The 17,779-nt window shown below is 42.6% G+C and overlaps 1 protein-coding gene across 1 annotated transcript in view; it reads left to right on the top strand.

Annotated features, from left to right (window-relative positions):
• The window catches only part of LOC147900606 (Transducin/WD40 repeat-like superfamily protein), a 109,306-nt gene that overhangs the window by 7,651 nt on the left and 83,876 nt on the right, over window positions 1-17,779 (top strand). Inside the window, exons 5-8 of the mRNA XM_087375908.1 lie at window positions 4,150-4,183; window positions 12,487-12,565; window positions 12,971-13,062; window positions 13,973-14,047. Coding sequence (XP_087232034.1) covers window positions 4,150-4,183; window positions 12,487-12,565; window positions 12,971-13,062; window positions 13,973-14,047 — 280 coding nt within the window. The remainder of the gene's footprint in view (window positions 1-4,149; window positions 4,184-12,486; window positions 12,566-12,970; window positions 13,063-13,972; window positions 14,048-17,779) is intronic.

Below are 17,779 nucleotides of genomic sequence, written 5' to 3'. Positions count from 1 at the left end.
TGCTGGAATCCTTCTCTGCCCGCTGCCCTCACCGACACATGCTCTCAAGGCTCACATCCGAGATCTCTCTGTCCATCCAGAGATCTTTGAGCCTGATGATCGTGACTTTGTATTTTAAGTTTTACATGAGCTTGATGTACTTGGGTGCCCTGGGCAGTCCCCCAAAAAATGATGTAATAATCTCCTTGAGTCATTGAGTCAATAATGGTTCTCAGCCTTGGATAGTCCTCCTCAAATGATGTTTTATTTCCTTTATGAGTTGTGTGTGGCTTCCTACCATGTCTTGTTATGAAGCCAGGGGGATGTATTGTGGGAGCCTTTCTATTGGCTTTGATGAGTCTCTTCATCAGACTTGGCCGAGTTCCAGGATGTTGGTGCATTCCCTAGACTGATATGTTGGTCAGGTAGCCATGCTTCATTTGAGCCTTTGAGGATGCACAGAGCAGTAGACTCCATCATTGTCATGTTCTGTTTTTGGTTACATTCCAGTAGTTCCTCACATTTCCTTCAGGGGGGTGTTGGAACATGAAGTCAAAGTGAGTATTCTAGGTGTGTTTTTATAGTCTAGTGAGTCCTAGATATGCCACATGTCATATTGGGAGTTATCCCATATACACTTTGGCTTTCTAGAGTCTAGTGTCACACTATATAGTGTTGTACTTGTCTAGTGTCACATTAGAGTGGTCTACATCAAGCTTTTCTATCATGTGAGTATTTTGGTTATCATTGCTTTGTACTTTCCACTTCCTTTCATTGCTTTCTAGTTCTTCCATTTCTTTTCCATTCCGTTCCTCCTACCATGTGCCTTCAGCTTCAGAGTTTCAGCAGCCTCGCCCTACAACAGTTGCGAATCTGAGGCTTGATTAAGATAAATCTCTCCTCAAAATTCTGGCTGTTGACTTCTTTGTGTGCTAGTGAGATGCTTGTAGGCTGTTGTTGGCAGCTGCAGCAATGCTTCACAAAATAGCACCTAAGAATCAATGCCACACTCCTTTCTCCAAATGGTTCTTCAGAGGCTGAGCCTCACACCAAGAATGCCCAAGTACCTCAGCACTTGCAATCTCAGCAGTCCAGCAATCAACCCTCGGCAACCTCACTCCGATACCAAATGTAGGAACACGAAGTGAGGGAGAGGGCTGAACAGAAGCATGAGCATACACAGCAAGTGTGTGAGAGAGAGAACCAACATGATTCAACTGGATAAGGAATAAACACAATGAGTGAGCAGTACAACTGGTGACCACTGGGTATATGTATGACCCCCAAGTGTCACATAGCAAGACTAAGTCTAAATAAATGAAATAACTCTAGACTAGCCTACATGTCCATACCAGCGAAATAGATGTCCTACAGATAGGACTTCATCTTAGGGCCATCAAGCTACCTTTGTTGGAATGGTCACCTCCCCATGTGTAAGCCCCCAAATGAGGAGAGCATGGGGGAGGGAGACCTAGGGCAGAAGATGCCCAGAGAAGAGAAAGGGAGGGGGACTGCCACATGGGCAGCACCATACACAAAGCAAGAAGGGTACCTGGCAAGTCGTGGAGCTCCTGATGTACAGGGCAGACACGTGGACATCAGGGACCTGCAGCAGCCTGATTGCGCAGGGATTTCCAGCAAGGACAGATGGCGCAGCAGTACGGAAGGGTACGGTATGCGTACGTGGCTGTACGGGGCTGGTGAAGGCAAGGATGCTGCAGCAGGAAGGCGCCTGCATGAAGAAAGATACGGGGCAGATGGCAGAGGCTATGGGCAGGAGTACAGCCTGCAATAGGGTCTCCAGCAGCAGCAAAGGGCAGCCTAGCAGCAGCCCAAAAGGGCCTGGCTAGGGCCCTTATATAGGGCTGGGCCCTTGCCTTAATTGGAGGGCCAAAGGCACTAGAAGTTTGGGCCAAAGGGCCCCGGTTTTAGAGCCCTTAAAGGGCTGGACCAGCAGCAGACTGGTCGGCCAGTATGAGGCAGGCTGGTCGGTTTTTATGACAGGCCCCTGGGCCTATAAAAGGAGGGCCTCCAGCCCTCATTCATCATCCAGCATAGCCAGCAGTTCCAGGGCAGAAAGGAGCAGCAGGAAGCCTACTCTCAGGGCCTATCTACAAGAGGTGAGAGAGTGCAACAAGTGCTGCAGAATTAGCCAGGAAGAGGCTGGACCTTGGCTGTCTTCTAGGGCAGCAAGGTGCTGAGATCATCATCTTCTGGAGCAGCCATTCACAAGCAGGTTGGAGCAGTGGAACAGTTATCTTGGAGCCTACATTCAGGAGGACCAAGGGGACCTGTGTGCTGCAGACAAAGCTTGGCAAGGGCTGCCCACCTAGGCTGATTCACAGGCAGTAAGGTGGAGAAGAACACACTGGACGGAAAGTCTACAAACGCTCGAGGTGGAGCAACATCGGTAGTTTCTACCTCATTTTCATGGGACTTCAATCCTCCTAGGAAAATAAGATTGTCTCAACACATAACCTGAAAAACACACCACTACGTGTTGGAAAGGTCACCTCCCCATCTGTAAGCCCCCAAATGAGGAGTGCGTGGGGGAGGGAGACCTAGGGCAGAAGATGCCCAGAGAAGAAAGAGAGAGGGGGCTGCCACATGGGCAGCACCTCACAAGAGAAGAAGGTTGCAAAGGACGGAACCTGTGGAAGGAGCAGAAGGCGGGGACAGCAAGCCCTAGATCTGACCTGGCAGGGCACGATGACATCAGCAGTGTACGGCGTAGGACACGTGGCTAGGAAGAGGGCCTGGCAGAGGCACAGATATGGCAGGATGTGCAGGCCCAGATATGCAGCAGGAAATGTGGGTGTCAGTGGGCAGGAGGCAGGCCTTTTATAGGCTGGATACCTGCCTTGAATGGAGGGCCAAAGGACCTTGGAAGTTTGGGCCAAAAGCCCTGGGGAGTGTGCCCTTTTAGGGCTGGACCAGCCACAGACTGGTCGGCCAGTCTGGTCGGGCTGGTCGGTTTTTTGCCAGCCCCCTTGGGGCCTATAAAAGGAGAGGCCCTGGGCCTCATTTCATCATCACTTGGAGCAGCAGAAAAACCCCATCAGAAAGGAGCAGCAGGGATCTTGTCTTGGGCCTCATCACTGGAGGAGAAGAGAGCATACAGTAGCTGCAGACTTAGCTGAGGGTGCTGCCCACCTAGGATGGGGCAAAGACAGCAAGGTGGAAGGGATCTAGACGGAAAGTCTACTTACGCTCAAGGTGGAGCACGTGGGCTCGAGTCTAGAGATAGCCAGCAGAGAGCAGAGGACCTTGTGGTAAGATCAGAGGACCACACCATTGGTGGGACTCTGGATCTGTCTCTTTTGTATTGTGTCCATAGTTGTGGACGGAAATATATATTTTGGTGGTTTCTCTATCTGGTTGGTTCATTGTCTACTGATGAGTCTGCACACCTATGTCCTTGAGAGGAAATAGTATCCAAACTATAACTTTATTCATGTATCTAGATGTTGTCATGAAGGTACCATCAACACCATTAATGAACCCATGTTGCTGATTAATGTTACTAAAGCATAGCTCTATTAACCAGCGCACAACTCTATCAACATGGTTTCCTTTATTTCTATTGTTGTATGTAGTCCTTTTGTTGCTTTTGGATCTTCTAATAGTTTTGAATTTTTGGGCATTGTTTCAGAGTAGTGGTCTAATGCTTTAAAGATGTGCTTTATACCTGTTGACAAATGCAACACATCATAATTATGAATGCTTGTTTGAGAGTTGGGGTGGTAGAGATGAGACAATGTTCTTGCGGGTACTGTACATAAGCACATTTGATTAATGTAATTTATGTGCAATTGTGTGTGTGTACATTTTCTAAAGCTTTGATTCTTGCACAAAAGTATTATCATTTTATCTCATATTTGTTTGTAGTTCATAGCATTGCAATTTTGTATACCAATACGTGTGGGTTGTGCACTCCAAGTCATCAATATTTCTTTTGAAGACCTAGTCGGTGTTCCATGGTTTATCTTGGTTCTCAAGAATTGAAGTCTATTTGATGTGTGAGATAACTTGTGATTGTCGTTACTTCTGCAAACTACTACTTTTCAAGCCCAAGGATGTTATTTCTCGATTTCTCGTTTGTGTGTGTTTGGTAGGCCTTACATATCTTGTATTACATTTTCTGATTTCTCCTTTGTTTGTGTTTGGTAGGCCTTACATATCTTGTATTGACTTTGACTCTAAGGTAAGCATTTTGATTCATTCATTGCACACATTTGCTTATCAGCAAAAAGAAACATCTGCATTGCTCATTCAGTGGTATTTGAAGTTTGATTTGAGTGTTTTGTGGAAAGGAAAGAAACATGTGCATTGTTCATTCAATGGTATGATTTGAGTGTTTTGTGGAAAGGAAAGATATATGTTACTTTATGATAAGTAGTAGATGCACTTATTTTAAGTTTTGTTTCAATGAATTCATCATTACAAGAATATGCTAAACCACTAACCTTGCTTATTGTTCTCCCTAGACAAGTAAGGGCCATAGTCTCAACTCTTTCAATGCAAACCTTTTTGTTTTTCTGCTCGAATGACAAATTGCAATATGGATTGGACCTGGACGTACAAAATACTGTAAACTACAGATGAAATATTTAAAGAACTATGTACCAAAAGCTATGCAACAAAAGAAATACGGTGGAATTAGTCATTTTTCCCTGCAATTTAGGTGGAAAAGCCCACAGTTATTAAAATGCTAGTCTTGAAACAGTTGCCAACATTTTCTGCATTGTGAGCAATAACAATAAATCTCGACTCTTGGCTTTTGTGTAATTTTCCCTTTGATTAGCACAAGCAACACTCTGGATGTCTTTGTTGAGAGAACAAGTAACAGAGCTGCTTGTATTCAATATTTACTGTGACATCATCGTATTTGTCGGTTTTAAAAATATGCTGCTCCTCCCCCTGCTCCTCGACCTGCTACCCACTCCCTTTCTTGACTCTTCCCACCCCCCTTCTGTCACCCCTCTGCCTAGCCTCTTTGCCCTCCTCCTCAGCCCTCTCCTGCTGTAAGCCTGTATGGATGCCTGACAGTCACGGATGCCTGTACAGGGCCGTGCAGCCCTGTTTCCCTCTCCCCTCTTGCGTACTCCTTCCTTGCCCTTTCAGCTTTCCGACACCAGCCCATCCGCCTTCCTTCCTAGCCCTCCCTCCTTCCCCTCCCTCCCTCTCCATACCCTCTCCCTTGCCAATCCAGCCCCTCCCTCTGTTAGATTCCTTTTAATTTCTCTTTCTTCCATTAGTCTCCCCTTAGTCTTTTCCTCAAGTTTTTACAGCAATGGATTTTCTTCATTGGTCCCATTTCAAGATTTGCAGATGGCTTCACCTTCAGCCAATCCTTCTTCCGCCCGCCTCATCAGCCGTACGAATGTGTATTTTCTCAAAAGACGAGTTGCAGCAGTTACAGAAAGATGTGGCGCAGGAAAGTTCCATTACACTCTTTGTTTGCATTCATGGATCCCATCCTTAAAGAAGTTAGGCTGCTCTCTGGCTTTCTCTTGACCTCTCTAGGCACTTATCCAATGTTCGGCTCTTGAGTAGAGGCTTCTTTCGTGTGATTTTTGATTCGATAGGCATTTTAGCACAGGTGCTTTAGGCTAGTCCTCTAGGCCACTCCTTCAAGATGGTGTATCTTTTCTCGATTTATCTTGGGTTTTGATCCAAGAGAAGAGGATAGGCTGATCATCTCTTTGCTAATTAGATTTCCGAGCCGTACACAGTGATGGAACTAGATAGGAGGCATGCTAGGCTAGGCTAGATAGCAAACATAATGAAATGGAAATGGAAAGCCAATGAAATGCTTACAGAGAAATGAACAACCAAAGGAAAGTACTTCCATAACCAAAGAGGCTTGAGGCTTGATTGATTTGACAAGTGGAAGTACAATGCCTTTCTAGGATAGGCACACACACACACACACTCTAAGTACCAAATGTATGTGGGATAACTCCCAATATGACATGTGGCACTCCTAGATATAAAATAGTCTAGAACTCACTCTAGGAATCGATAAAACACATTAGAAGTCATTCAGTCATGTTCTGTTCTTGGTTCTATACCGTAGTCCCTCACCTTTCCTCCATGGGGGGGTGTTAGAAAATGCAATGACAGGACTACTAATCTGTGCACCCTATGTAACTCAGAGGCTAAGTCTGAGCGTGCTGAGAAGTTGATCCAAGCACGCTCGTGGCTTGAGACTCAACATGCTCACAGGCTCATGTCTTAGCATGGCTACATGACCAGCTCATAGGTTTAGGGAATACACCAACATCCTGGAGACCCCATCAAAGCCAATACATAGCTCCCACAATACATCCCCCCCCTGGCTCGAGGGACTAATTAGGGACATGGAGCCACACACCATAGATATGAAAACAATACATAATTTTAGGAGGACTATCCAAGGCAGAGAACCTTTATTGACCCAACATGCATCATTATTTCATTCATTTTTGGGAAACAACTCAGGGCATAGTACCCAAATACATCAATCTCAGAAAATATACAAATATACTCATCATCCTCGTCTACCTCTAGAGGGAGAGATAGATTGCGGATTTCAGCGGTAAGTGCTTGTTCCGGAGTGTCGTCCTCTTCGTCCTCATTGGCGGCATCCTGCACCAAGCGGGCATGTTCCTTTGATTGTAGCTTTGCCAGCTTTTGAAAGCAATGATCTTCCAAATGGTCAAGCTTTTTGCAGTAAGTACATTTGAAGGTTTTGAACTTGCTTTTGCCTTTCGAAAAAAGTGCCTGGTCTTCGTTGAGTCTTTTAATTGCAGTTGTGTCCTTGTTATGGTGATCCTTCTCAAGGAGAAGAGCCATAATGTCATCAAAGGTGGCTGTTGCAAGGCGAAGAACTTCAAGGGTGTTCTCAAAACGAGAGACCCCTTCCATACTTTTCACTAGAATTGCCATTTTGTCCTCATCATCTGGTTGACATTTTAAACTAGATAGTTGTTGCACAAGCGATTGCAACTTGGCTAAATCATCATTATCTTCCATTTGTAATTTGTAAAAATTTCAAAAACACTTTAGAGTTTGTAATTTTGTTACCGAAGAGGTTGTCCAGGCGCTCCCAAAATCTCCTTAGCAGTTTTCTTGAAGTAGAGGCTACGGTAAAGTAAAAAAGGAATCTCTCCAAGAAGAAAGAGATGGGGAGAAAGGAGGGAATGGAAGGGAGCTCAATCATGGAGGAGAGGATGGCTTCCATGTGCGGGCTTCCCTCATCCTCTAGATTGAGCATGGAGAAGGGAAAGGTAGGAAAGGAGGCTTTGATACCACATGATGGACTAGATGGGAGGCATGCTAGGCTAGGCTACATAGCAAACATAATGAAATGGAAATGGAAAGCAAATGAAATGCATAAAAAGAAATGAACAACCAAAGGAAAGTACTTGCATAACCAAAGAGGCTTGGGGCTTGATTGATTTGACAAGTGAAATGACAATGCCTTTATAGGATAGGCACACGCACACACTCTAAGTACCAAATGTATATGGGATAACTCCCAATCTGACTCGTGGCACTCCTAGATATAAAATAGTCTAGAAATCACTTAGGACTGAATAAAACACACTAGAAGTCACTCAAATTGACTCCATTTCCTAACACACAAGTTTATTGCTGGCTCCTCCCCACCATGGGAGCTTCTTTTGGAGTGGTCACGAAGGTTCCTTCTCTCCCTGGTTTGCCTTCTTTGGTAGTAGAAGCAGTCAAGTTTGATGAGTCCCTTGTGTTAGGGTCATTGTTTCCGACACTAACATCTCTGATGATCACATCATGCTTATTCACTAGATGGCTTCCTCTTTCAGCAAAGGATTGAGATTGCAAGTGGCCAGGATCAAGATTGTATTTGTAGACCTTTGGGCATTTTGCAAGGATTGCCCAAAGAAGAAGAAAAAGACTCAAAATGGAAATTAAGAATGCTCCTCTTTCTTCCGGACAAGATCCTTCTTTGGCTCCTGCTCCTCTTCATTAGGGATGGAGGATAGTCAGAGATGGTAGGTTGGACCATTAGACTCCTTCTCATGCCCATCATATGCCTTCTCAGACTCTTGATTGGCCTCTTTCTCCTTCAGCTCAACAAGTTCTTACACTTGATGGAGAATCTAGTTTGGCCACAGTGCTCATCTTGCCAGATCTTTAGTTACCGGAGTGGAGATCACATTTTCTTCTTTTTAGGCCCCGGTTAAGCGGGAATTTCTAGCACTCGAGCTCCTTTTAGCACATGCACAGCAACGTCTTTTGCTCTTTTGGATGATTGTCGAGACTTTATCGAGTTCATGTCTTCCACTTTTGTTGACACTCCAGCTCATTCGGAGGGAGCATCGACTCCCATCGACACAAGACAGAATGATATTATCCTTTGTCCACATGACTTTCCATATGTAAGAAGAGGTTCACAAGGGACAGGTGCTTCCGTCACAAGATTTAGGAAGCAACTCTAGGCTTCTTCCTCCCATGGAATTGGCATAAATCCAATGGTTGTTGGATCAGCGATGAGGACTCTCTTTCCTAGGGTTTGATTTTGGCTTCACTTGGGTTCATAGAGGTCTCTCAGTTAGATATTTGGGTTGTTAGGTTAGTGTAGGCATTTCTTCTTCACAACAATTTGCTCTTTTGCTAGAGAGTATCAAGAGGAAACTCCGTTTTTGGATTTAGCCAGGTCGGATCTTGCCTCTAGAGTGGTACTTGTAAACCAAGTGTTATTGGCCACTGCCAAGTTTGTTTGCTCTTGTTGGTGCCACTCTAGCAATTGCATTTCAATGCTTAAGAGGCATGCTATGAATTTTCTTTGGAGCAGACTTGATGGGTCCACAAATATGAGAGTCAAAGTGGCTTGGGAGATGTTGATTCTTCCAACCCAAGTGGGAGGCTAAACAATTATTGATCTTGATTGTCAATGCAGAGCTTTGCTTTGCAAGCTTGCAATTACGGGACTTATGCTAGGTCAAGAGCCTTAGAAAGATTTCTTTCTCCAATGCATCGTGTCTTCGTGCGTTTATTGGATGGATAGCATTAGCGAGATCTTTTCTTCCGCAAACATCAGGATGCCTTCTTCATCTCTTTTGGCTGCTTCTGTCAGAGCTTGGTGGAGCTTTAGAAACTCATTACAAAAATTAGGGTTTGGCACAATTGGAGATCTAGATGTATAGCTACTATTGATGGCATCCAAGTCTACCAAGCTCATACCTTGGCTAGTATCTGGCTAGTATTGATGGCATCCAAGTCTACCAAGCTCATACCTTGGCTAGTATCTGGACATATATTGCACATAGTCTGATGGCTATTTGATCAAGGATGCAAAGATCTTCTAGGTTTGCTTCAAGATTTCTTTAGAGAATGGGGAGGTTGTCCTTTCTCTTTTGAGACCATCACAGATATGACATTGCATTTTGAGCCTCAATCCTGGTTCTTAATAGGTTTTTTATTTGCTTAAACGTTTAAAGTGGTATTTTACTATATGTCTTTCATGCTCGGCATAATAGATCTATGCCTTGAGTTCTTTTCTCGGCTGTCTTTCATACTTAATAGAATAGAAGTGTATTTCAAGCAAAGAATCCTTACTCCATTGTTGAGTGTGTGCCGTACCTAAAGCAATGATCCAAACCTCCTTGTTTGGTTGCTGATGTTCAATGAGAGAGCCCCTTATTTGAGAATATCCTCCAAGAGAAGTACTGCTACTTGCTAATGATGCCAACCTAGGTACAATAAGTAATCTCATTAGGCCCTTGCATTGTTGCATGCTCCCATCTCATAGGAAGGTCTTTATGCAAAGCTAAGAGGAGGGACGTTGATCTAGGAGTGAAACTTAGAGGAAGGAGGAGGCATGACGAAGGTGAAGAAGGAGATAGAGAAACGGGGTGGCGCATGAAGATATCTAAAATAACTTTGATTCTTTTTGAAATCTAAGTTGAAACTTAGGGCACTCCCCTCCATCTCTACATGAGTCTTTAATAAAAGACAAAGCCATGATAACCTTATCATTGGTTACTTACCTTCATATCCCACATGGTCTTGTGTAGCCTAGTGGCAATTGCCTCAGCTTTTGTGCAAGGTCTTGAGTTCAAGTATCCATAGTGCACTTGAGAACATAATTTTGCATAGTGGGTGTTCTTTAACACCTTGTGAGAAATCCTTCATGTCAAGACATTCATTCCACAAAAGCTTCATCACCAAAAGATGACTTCACCTGTCAAAACCAAAAGTTGGTTCTTCAAAAATTTAGAGCTGGAGGTCTCAAAGGTGAGGATCTTCCCTCCTAGGCAAAAGCAGGGGCACCAAGGGGCAATGAAGATCTTGCAATGGATGACTACGACTAGGAAATAGAGCCACCTCCACTCTTCTTTTCTAGCATGAGGACAAGAGACAACAATTGAAATATATTCTTGCTGGTTTGGGCATCTCTTACATTTGCCATATTCTTTGCCAATCATCTCACCTCTAGTATTTGTCCAAACTACCTTGTGAAGAATCAGCCAATGAAGGGCTGAGTACTTCTCTAGCACTCTCTTAGACTAGATTTGCTTAAACCTCCTTTTCCAGAAAAATTTACGGTCAGTCAGTTTCTTCCAATCTCTTCAATGTCATTAAACAGTGGGATAGGGAGTAAGTGAAAAGAGCCAATCTAACTGAATTCCTACCAGTAGTTTAGGAAGGATCCCCTGTTCCATTGAAAATATCCTGCCCACAGGTTTAGCTTGCTCATAAACAAGTTTTGAACATTATTAGCAAGTCTAAACTCTCTTCTTATCTCATACTAGTTCTTCCACTTTAAATTCCTCCTTCAGCCACAGTTGACCCCAGCACTGTTAACCTTTGTTATGCAATAAGGCTGCCTTTGAGAAGTCAGTATTGTTAAAATATTCATGTTTGAAAATGACCGAAACCCAAATGGAGTCCAGATACATGAATGAGCCCTTACTAGAGAAAATAGTTTGACCTTTTATAGCCTCAAAGGCCTTCCACCCAAGGGATTGTCCCTGGAGGTACAAGGTTCAGGATTGAAGAGAGCAGCTAGTCTAGGGTAGCGTTTCCCCCTGGGTTCTTTTAAAGGTCTCACATGTGCAAAGTTCCTTAACAACAGTTGAGACCAATCTTCCTGAGGTTTTAGAAAAGCCTTAATAATCTAGACAGCAGCTAGTTTAAATGTAGACTATTGGATGTCTATGACACATAAACCCCCTCTTCCTTGTGTCTAGTACAAAAAGTCTATCTGACTTTAGATATTCTTCTCTTGACAATCTCTCCCCTGCACAAAAAAGATCTGCAAAACTTAATGAAATTTTCAAGCCCAAGGGTGGAAAGAGCATTGTGAAGCTTGTGTTAAAGTATATAGTGTTCTACTGCAAAATAAATTCTCTTGAAGAAATATGTGGTCAAGAATTTACCTTTTTGTTTTGCACAACTAGTTTCTTGCAGTCATTCCTCGTCTATTGCACCTGCAATTCTTAAGAAACTAGGTGAGGTTATGCAAACACAATGTAGGAGGGTTTGAGGGAGAGAGTGGGAAGATGGAGATAGGTTGACGCTTGAGCGCTTTACATATCAAGCCAGCACGTGAGGCATGTCCTGGTGAAGGTTGCAAAGGATTTATTACATGCACATTTTTTTTCATGTGAGGCATGTTCTCCCTCTGGAAACATCCAAATGTTTAGTAGAGAAGAGTTTGGCATTTTCTTCCAAAAGGAAAACTAAAAATCAAATTTAACAAGAATTGACACCTGACATCATCATATATGATATAAGTATTTTCGGAATCATAATACTGAAATTACCAAAGTTTGGCATTATAAACCACCGGAGTGGTTGTTTGTACAGCAATCCCCATCAAGAGAGCATCCAAGGGGATATCCATGTGTTTTTTAACATTGTACCGTTCATTAGGAAGTTGTATTTTCCTTGCTGTTTGTGTCACTAAGGAGTTAATTTTTAGAATGTTCTTTTCCCGGGAAAAAATTAAAAAATACCTAAATTTTAAGCTTGTTAATTGTCAATAGGTGTTTATTCTGACAATTTCTATTCAAAAAATAAGTTAAAATCTCTTTTGAGTATTTTAAAAAGGTTTATCCCCCCCCCGCCCCCCCGACTTTTTTCAAATTTGAAAATGTGTTTCAAATGCTGCCGTTTGAAAAGGCCTGGCACACACGGGAAGGCTGTGTTAGGTGTGATGCTCCAACCTGTAAAAATTCATTGTTTACATGTACAAATATAACCGTAATTTCACTGTATCTGCTGTCTGTAATCCTAAAAAATAATATAGAGCCACATTATATCTTAAAAGTTTCTACAGCTCTTTCAGATAATGTATGCATTGATACAATATACTTCTCCCTCAAAGAGCCTTTACAATGTGTTAAATGAAGACTTAATTGTGCAGGCACGTCAATTTGCTGGAATTTTTTCGACTTCCTAGCTGTCCCTCCCTGGGCAATTCTTTTTCTTGTCAGCTAGCCATTAACCAGCTTGTTTCAACTGATTTTGTAATACCAGGGTGTGTATGTGGCTTCAGTAAGCAGCATTGGGTCTCTTGCAGTTTATGACTACGAGTCCATATATTGCCATGCTCAAGGTTTTTACTGTTCTTGTAATCTATTTTCAATTGTATTGCTGCTTATTGCATTCTTTGATATAATTGGGAATCATCTGTTTTTTATACAGAAGAAATAATGTCTAAACATGGTCTGACCCGGCCATCATTTTGTCAAGCATTAAGTTTCTTCATTCACTGTGCAAATGTACTAATAATGGGGATTACATATTATTATTAGTATTTTTGGGATTGCTTGTGATGTTGGACAGTATTTTTATCTGTAAAGATCCTTCTATCTAGCAAGGAATAACCTTGGTCACGCAGGATTCAGGCGTTGCCATATCTATTTATGGGAGAGTCGGTCCTTTTCTTGCATTAGTAGGAGAAGCTTCTCTTATGGTGCGAGCACTTTGACCTTACAGGCTTTCTCTCTTGTACTATCAGATTCAAACAGGGCTGCAGTGGTGCCTATAGTGCAGTTATTGCTACATCAAAGACTTGCAGCTGTGTGTTGGAATCCTAACAATCAAGATGAGGTATTGTGCAGTTTGATTCTTTTCTGGGAAAAATAGAAACCTGATGTCTTCTTTTTCATATTCAAATCCTCAATGAAGAACATAAGGAAGACAACAGCAAATAGGGTTGTTCGGCAACTTCATTCTTGGCAGCTATAGTATCTTAAACAAGTATACTGTACAGAAGGCTTAAGTTTTTGGTATCTGGTTAATTTTCAGGGGGTCTAAATTGTTCATAGTGTCTGCACCAGGTTTTACAGCAGAAAATAATTTATTCCGTTCAAAAAATAAACCAGAGGTGGGAGAGTGAGAACTCTATACTGGCCTCTACAATAAGAATAAACCATGGGGTGGTCAATAATGCCATGCCATCCCAAGTGGAATAACATGCAAAAACAAGGAACAATCTCAGGTCCTCGTGAATGCTATCAATCCCTTTCTCGTGGGTGCAGAGGTCCCAGTACATCTCTCCTACTGACTCCGGATAGTAAAAATGAGATCAGTCCAAATGGACTGCAGTGCTGCATGTGCCATCTTTATTTTAAGGAAAATGCATTTTTTCATAAAATTAGCCTAGACTGGAGTCCATATATCATTTCTAAGCTGCATCTCTTATTTTGCATCTTTACTAGTAAAACACATGCATTTTGTATCATTGCAAGATGATCCCTGCTTCGAGGTAGTGTTTATTAGGCTTTATTATTCTCAAAATTTTGATATATGATGCTATTTATTTTATTGCAAAAATTTGAAACCTTAAATGCAACACCACGAGGATATGAGCACAGCCAAATAGAATGTCTCTTGCAAAATACTAGGAAAGATGTTTTGAATGCCCAAAAAAATCAACAACACTTGTTAATAGAACAGTGGGTTTTGCATGATATGTTTGTGGATTTGGCAGCCTCATGATTGAAAACGCTGTGTACAGGTTGCCTGTGTGCCAGCATGGGGCAGTAAAGTCTATTGCTTTGACATATCCCGTGTTTCAGATAAGCCTTCAGAGGTAAGCGGTGGAATGCAAATGTTTCAAGGAAAAAGATTACATCAAGGATTGACGACTATTTGCGAGATTATGTAGCAAGGAAGTTGGTAGATTTGAATAATCGTTGAACTGAGATACAAAGAAGATAACACAGGATATGATGGATATTGAAATTGAGCAGCCTAGTAATGCTCACTGTCCATGGTGTTGGGCTTATGAGTATATGGTTCTTGAGCTTTGCTGTTATTTTAGGGAGTAGGTCAAGCAGCCAGGGGAGAATTACCACCCACCTATGGCTACTAGAGCTCATGCAGGTTTCAGAGACTGACACCAAGAGAATAACACCAAGAGATATAAGAATACACATGAGCAAACAAAAGTGAGACCGAGACAAATGCTTCAAGACAAATATGCTAGAGAATCTCAACATGTACCACGAGCTAAAGCAATGGCTCTGATGCCTGGTTAAAGAATCCACACAGTGGAAATATGTGAAGTGTATGAGTATGCGATGGAAGAATCTGAAAGGGAACACTGTGCTCCAACTCTGAGGAAAGTGAAGGAACATAGTGGTAGGGAGAGAAGCAAGCTATCACTAGGAACGAAAAGGAAAGATAGCAAACATAATGAAATGAACAGTAAATGAAAGCAATTAAGAAGCACTCACATGTAGACCAAAGCAGCTTGTACTTGAATGAGTTGAGTGATATGACAAGTGAAAAGTACAATGCCTTTATAGGATAGGCACACACACACTAAGTACCAAATGTATATGGGATAACTCCCAATATGACACGTGGCACTCCTAGACACCTAGTACTGTAAAACTCACTACTAGGACTCACTAGAACACACTAGAACACACCAAAACTGACTCAACTTGACTCCATTTCCTAACACGCCCCCATGGAGGAAAGGTGAGGGACTACTGGAATGGAACCCAGAACAAGATCTATGATGGTCATCGGACTGTGCAATGTCAGAAGTAGACATGGCTCTCAAGCAATCTCAGAGGCTAAAGTCTGAGCATGGTTCAGAGGTCGGATTGAGCACTCTCATGGCTTTACGTCCCAAACATGACTCAGAGGCTCATGTCTTAGCATGGATGCATAACCAACGCAGAGGTCTAGGAAACCAGATCACCAACATCTTGGAACTCAAATGCCAGGCCTAATAGATAGACCCATCTAAGACCAATACGGAGTAGGTTCCCTCAATACATCCCCCCTTGGCTCCAGGGACTAATGCGCGACATGGAGCCACACACAAGAAAATAAACAAATGAATACATCATTTTAGGAGGACTATCCAAGGTAGAGAACCTTTATTGACTCAAGAAAACCATACTTGCATTCATTTTGGGGACTACCCAGAGCAGAGTACCCTTGACTCAAACATATAAAAAAGAGGAAATATGTCATTCATTTTATGCATAGCAAGGGTAGAGAACCCGTAAAATATCTCCAAGTGGCTGCTGCACTTGCAATTAGATGAGAGGGTTACAACTGAATGGAGTGATAGGTTTTGTCTAAGTGACAAAACCTTATCCTTCACTAACCATAGTTAGTGAACTAACTATGGTTAGGGGGAAAAACCTCTAAGTGAGGGAAAAGTGCCCCTAACCTACTTATTACATTACATTGGTCACTGCTAAATTATAGCAATAATTCTAACACCCCCCTGCAGTGCCAATGTCATGTACAAGGAAAAGATCAATCACCAAAAGGAGATAAGTTGAGGGCACTGCGAAATGCCTCAAACTTTTCACGTGGAAGTGCTTTGGTGAAAATGTCTGCAACATTGTCATGTGTTGACACATAGATCATGCTGATCTCTCCTGCATGCAACTTCTCTCTGACGTAGTGATAATGAACCTCAATGTGCTTCGTGCGAGCATGAAACACAGGATTCTTTGCTACTGCAATAGCACTCTGACTATCAGTGAGAATTGGAGAAGGACCCTCCAATGAAAGATGAAGATCAGCAAATAAACGACGCAGCCAAACACATTCAACTATCGCTGTGAAAGCTGCCCTGTACTCAGCTTCACATGAAGAGGTAGCCACTGTAGATTGTTTCTTGCTCAACCAAGAAATACAAGCTTTGCCAAAAAAGAAACAATTGCCACTTGTGGACTGCCTAGTGTCATAATCTCCAGCCCAATCTGAGTCACTGTAGGCATGCATCTGCAAGTCACCCCCCTGGGAAACATCAAGCCAAAAGACTTGGTACCTTGCAAATAACGGAAGATGTGTTTTACAGCCTGCCAATGCATAGTCTTTGGGCTGTGCATATATCTGCTCACCTGAGAAACTGCAAACTGAATATCAGGTCGTGTATTGCAGAGATAAATGAGGCATCCAACAGCCTGACTGTAGAGTGTGACATCAAATGATTCACCTGCTTCATGCATTGTAAGCTTCAGCCCCGGCTCCATGGGAGTAGCTATGGGCTTACAATCCTGCATGTTGAATCTGTCCAAGAGTTTTTGCACATACTTGGATTGAGACATACTGATGTCACTTTGCTCTTGAGTGAACTGGATCCCCAAATAAAAGTGTAGCAGCCCCAAATCTGACATGTCAAAAGTGGTCTGCAATTCAGCTTTAAAATCTGCAATATTATCTTCATTTGACCCTGTGAGCAGTAAGTCATCTACATAAAGAATGATGACTAAAATATCCCCCCCCATCCTTCTTGATGTAGAGGGTGCTTTCAGTTGGACTGTTGTGCAGCCCCTTGCTGGTCAGAAAGGCATGAATCTTTGCATACCATGCACGTGGGGCCTGTTTCAGCCCATACAAAGCTTTATTCAGCTTGCATACCTGAAGTGCATTACCTGAAATTTCAAAGCATGGAGGTTGTTTGACATAAACCTCTTTCAACAAGTCTCCATTAAGGAAGGCTGTTTTTATGTCCAATTGATGAACATTCCACTGAAAATTTGCAGCCATTGCTATGACTGACCGGATGGTTGTCATTCTGGATGTAGGAGCAAAAGTTTCCTCATAGTCTATGCCCTTTTTCTGAGCATATCCTTTTGCGACCAGCCTTGCCTTGTACCTGTCAATGGTGCCATCTGGCTTTCTTTTAACTTTGAAAACCCACCGTGTACCTATGGCATGTTTACTTGGTGGCAAATCGACAACTTCCCATGTCTGATTTTTCTTAATGGACTGCAACTCATCGTGCATGGCATTCATCCAATGCACATTATCCTGTGCCTCTTCAAATGTCTCAGGTTCCTCTTCATCAAGAAGAGTACCTGCATAAGCTGATTCAACTGAAAGAGCACCTCCCCCATGCCTTATTGCACTTCGAGTTCTGCCAGGTAATGGAGCATCAATTTTACTCTCCTTGAGAGTCTGTAACAGCCAATTTGGGACTGTTTTTGTTGCATGTATATCTGCAATTTCTTGCTGAACAACCTCTTCCACGGCTTGTGGAGGTGGTATGACATTCTGTGGCTGAATCGGAGCATGTGGAGGTATCTGAAAATTCTGATTTTCATCAGATATATCAGCAGGGGAACCCAAGGCAATGGGTAGTAACCCCTCAAAGACATCACCGGAAGAAGAAGGCATATCAAATTCAGCTTGAGTGTGAGCTGAATTTTCTGAAAATATTACATCTCTATTGACAATGATCTTGCGTGTGCCAGGATTGTAGAGACGGTACCCCTTGCTTTCTGCACTGTACCCAACAAAAATGCATTTGATTGCCTTATCAGACAATTTATGCCGGAACTCAACA

Source organism: Dipteris shenzhenensis, chromosome 6 (genome assembly GCF_047967505.1).
Source record: "Dipteris shenzhenensis isolate YYH24624 ecotype China chromosome 6, Dip_SZ_1.0, whole genome shotgun sequence".
In the NCBI taxonomy this organism is placed as follows: domain Eukaryota; kingdom Viridiplantae; phylum Streptophyta; class Polypodiopsida; order Gleicheniales; family Dipteridaceae; genus Dipteris; species Dipteris shenzhenensis.
Note: the sequence above shows the minus strand (reverse complement) of the source record. Positions and strands in the feature narration are given on the sequence as shown.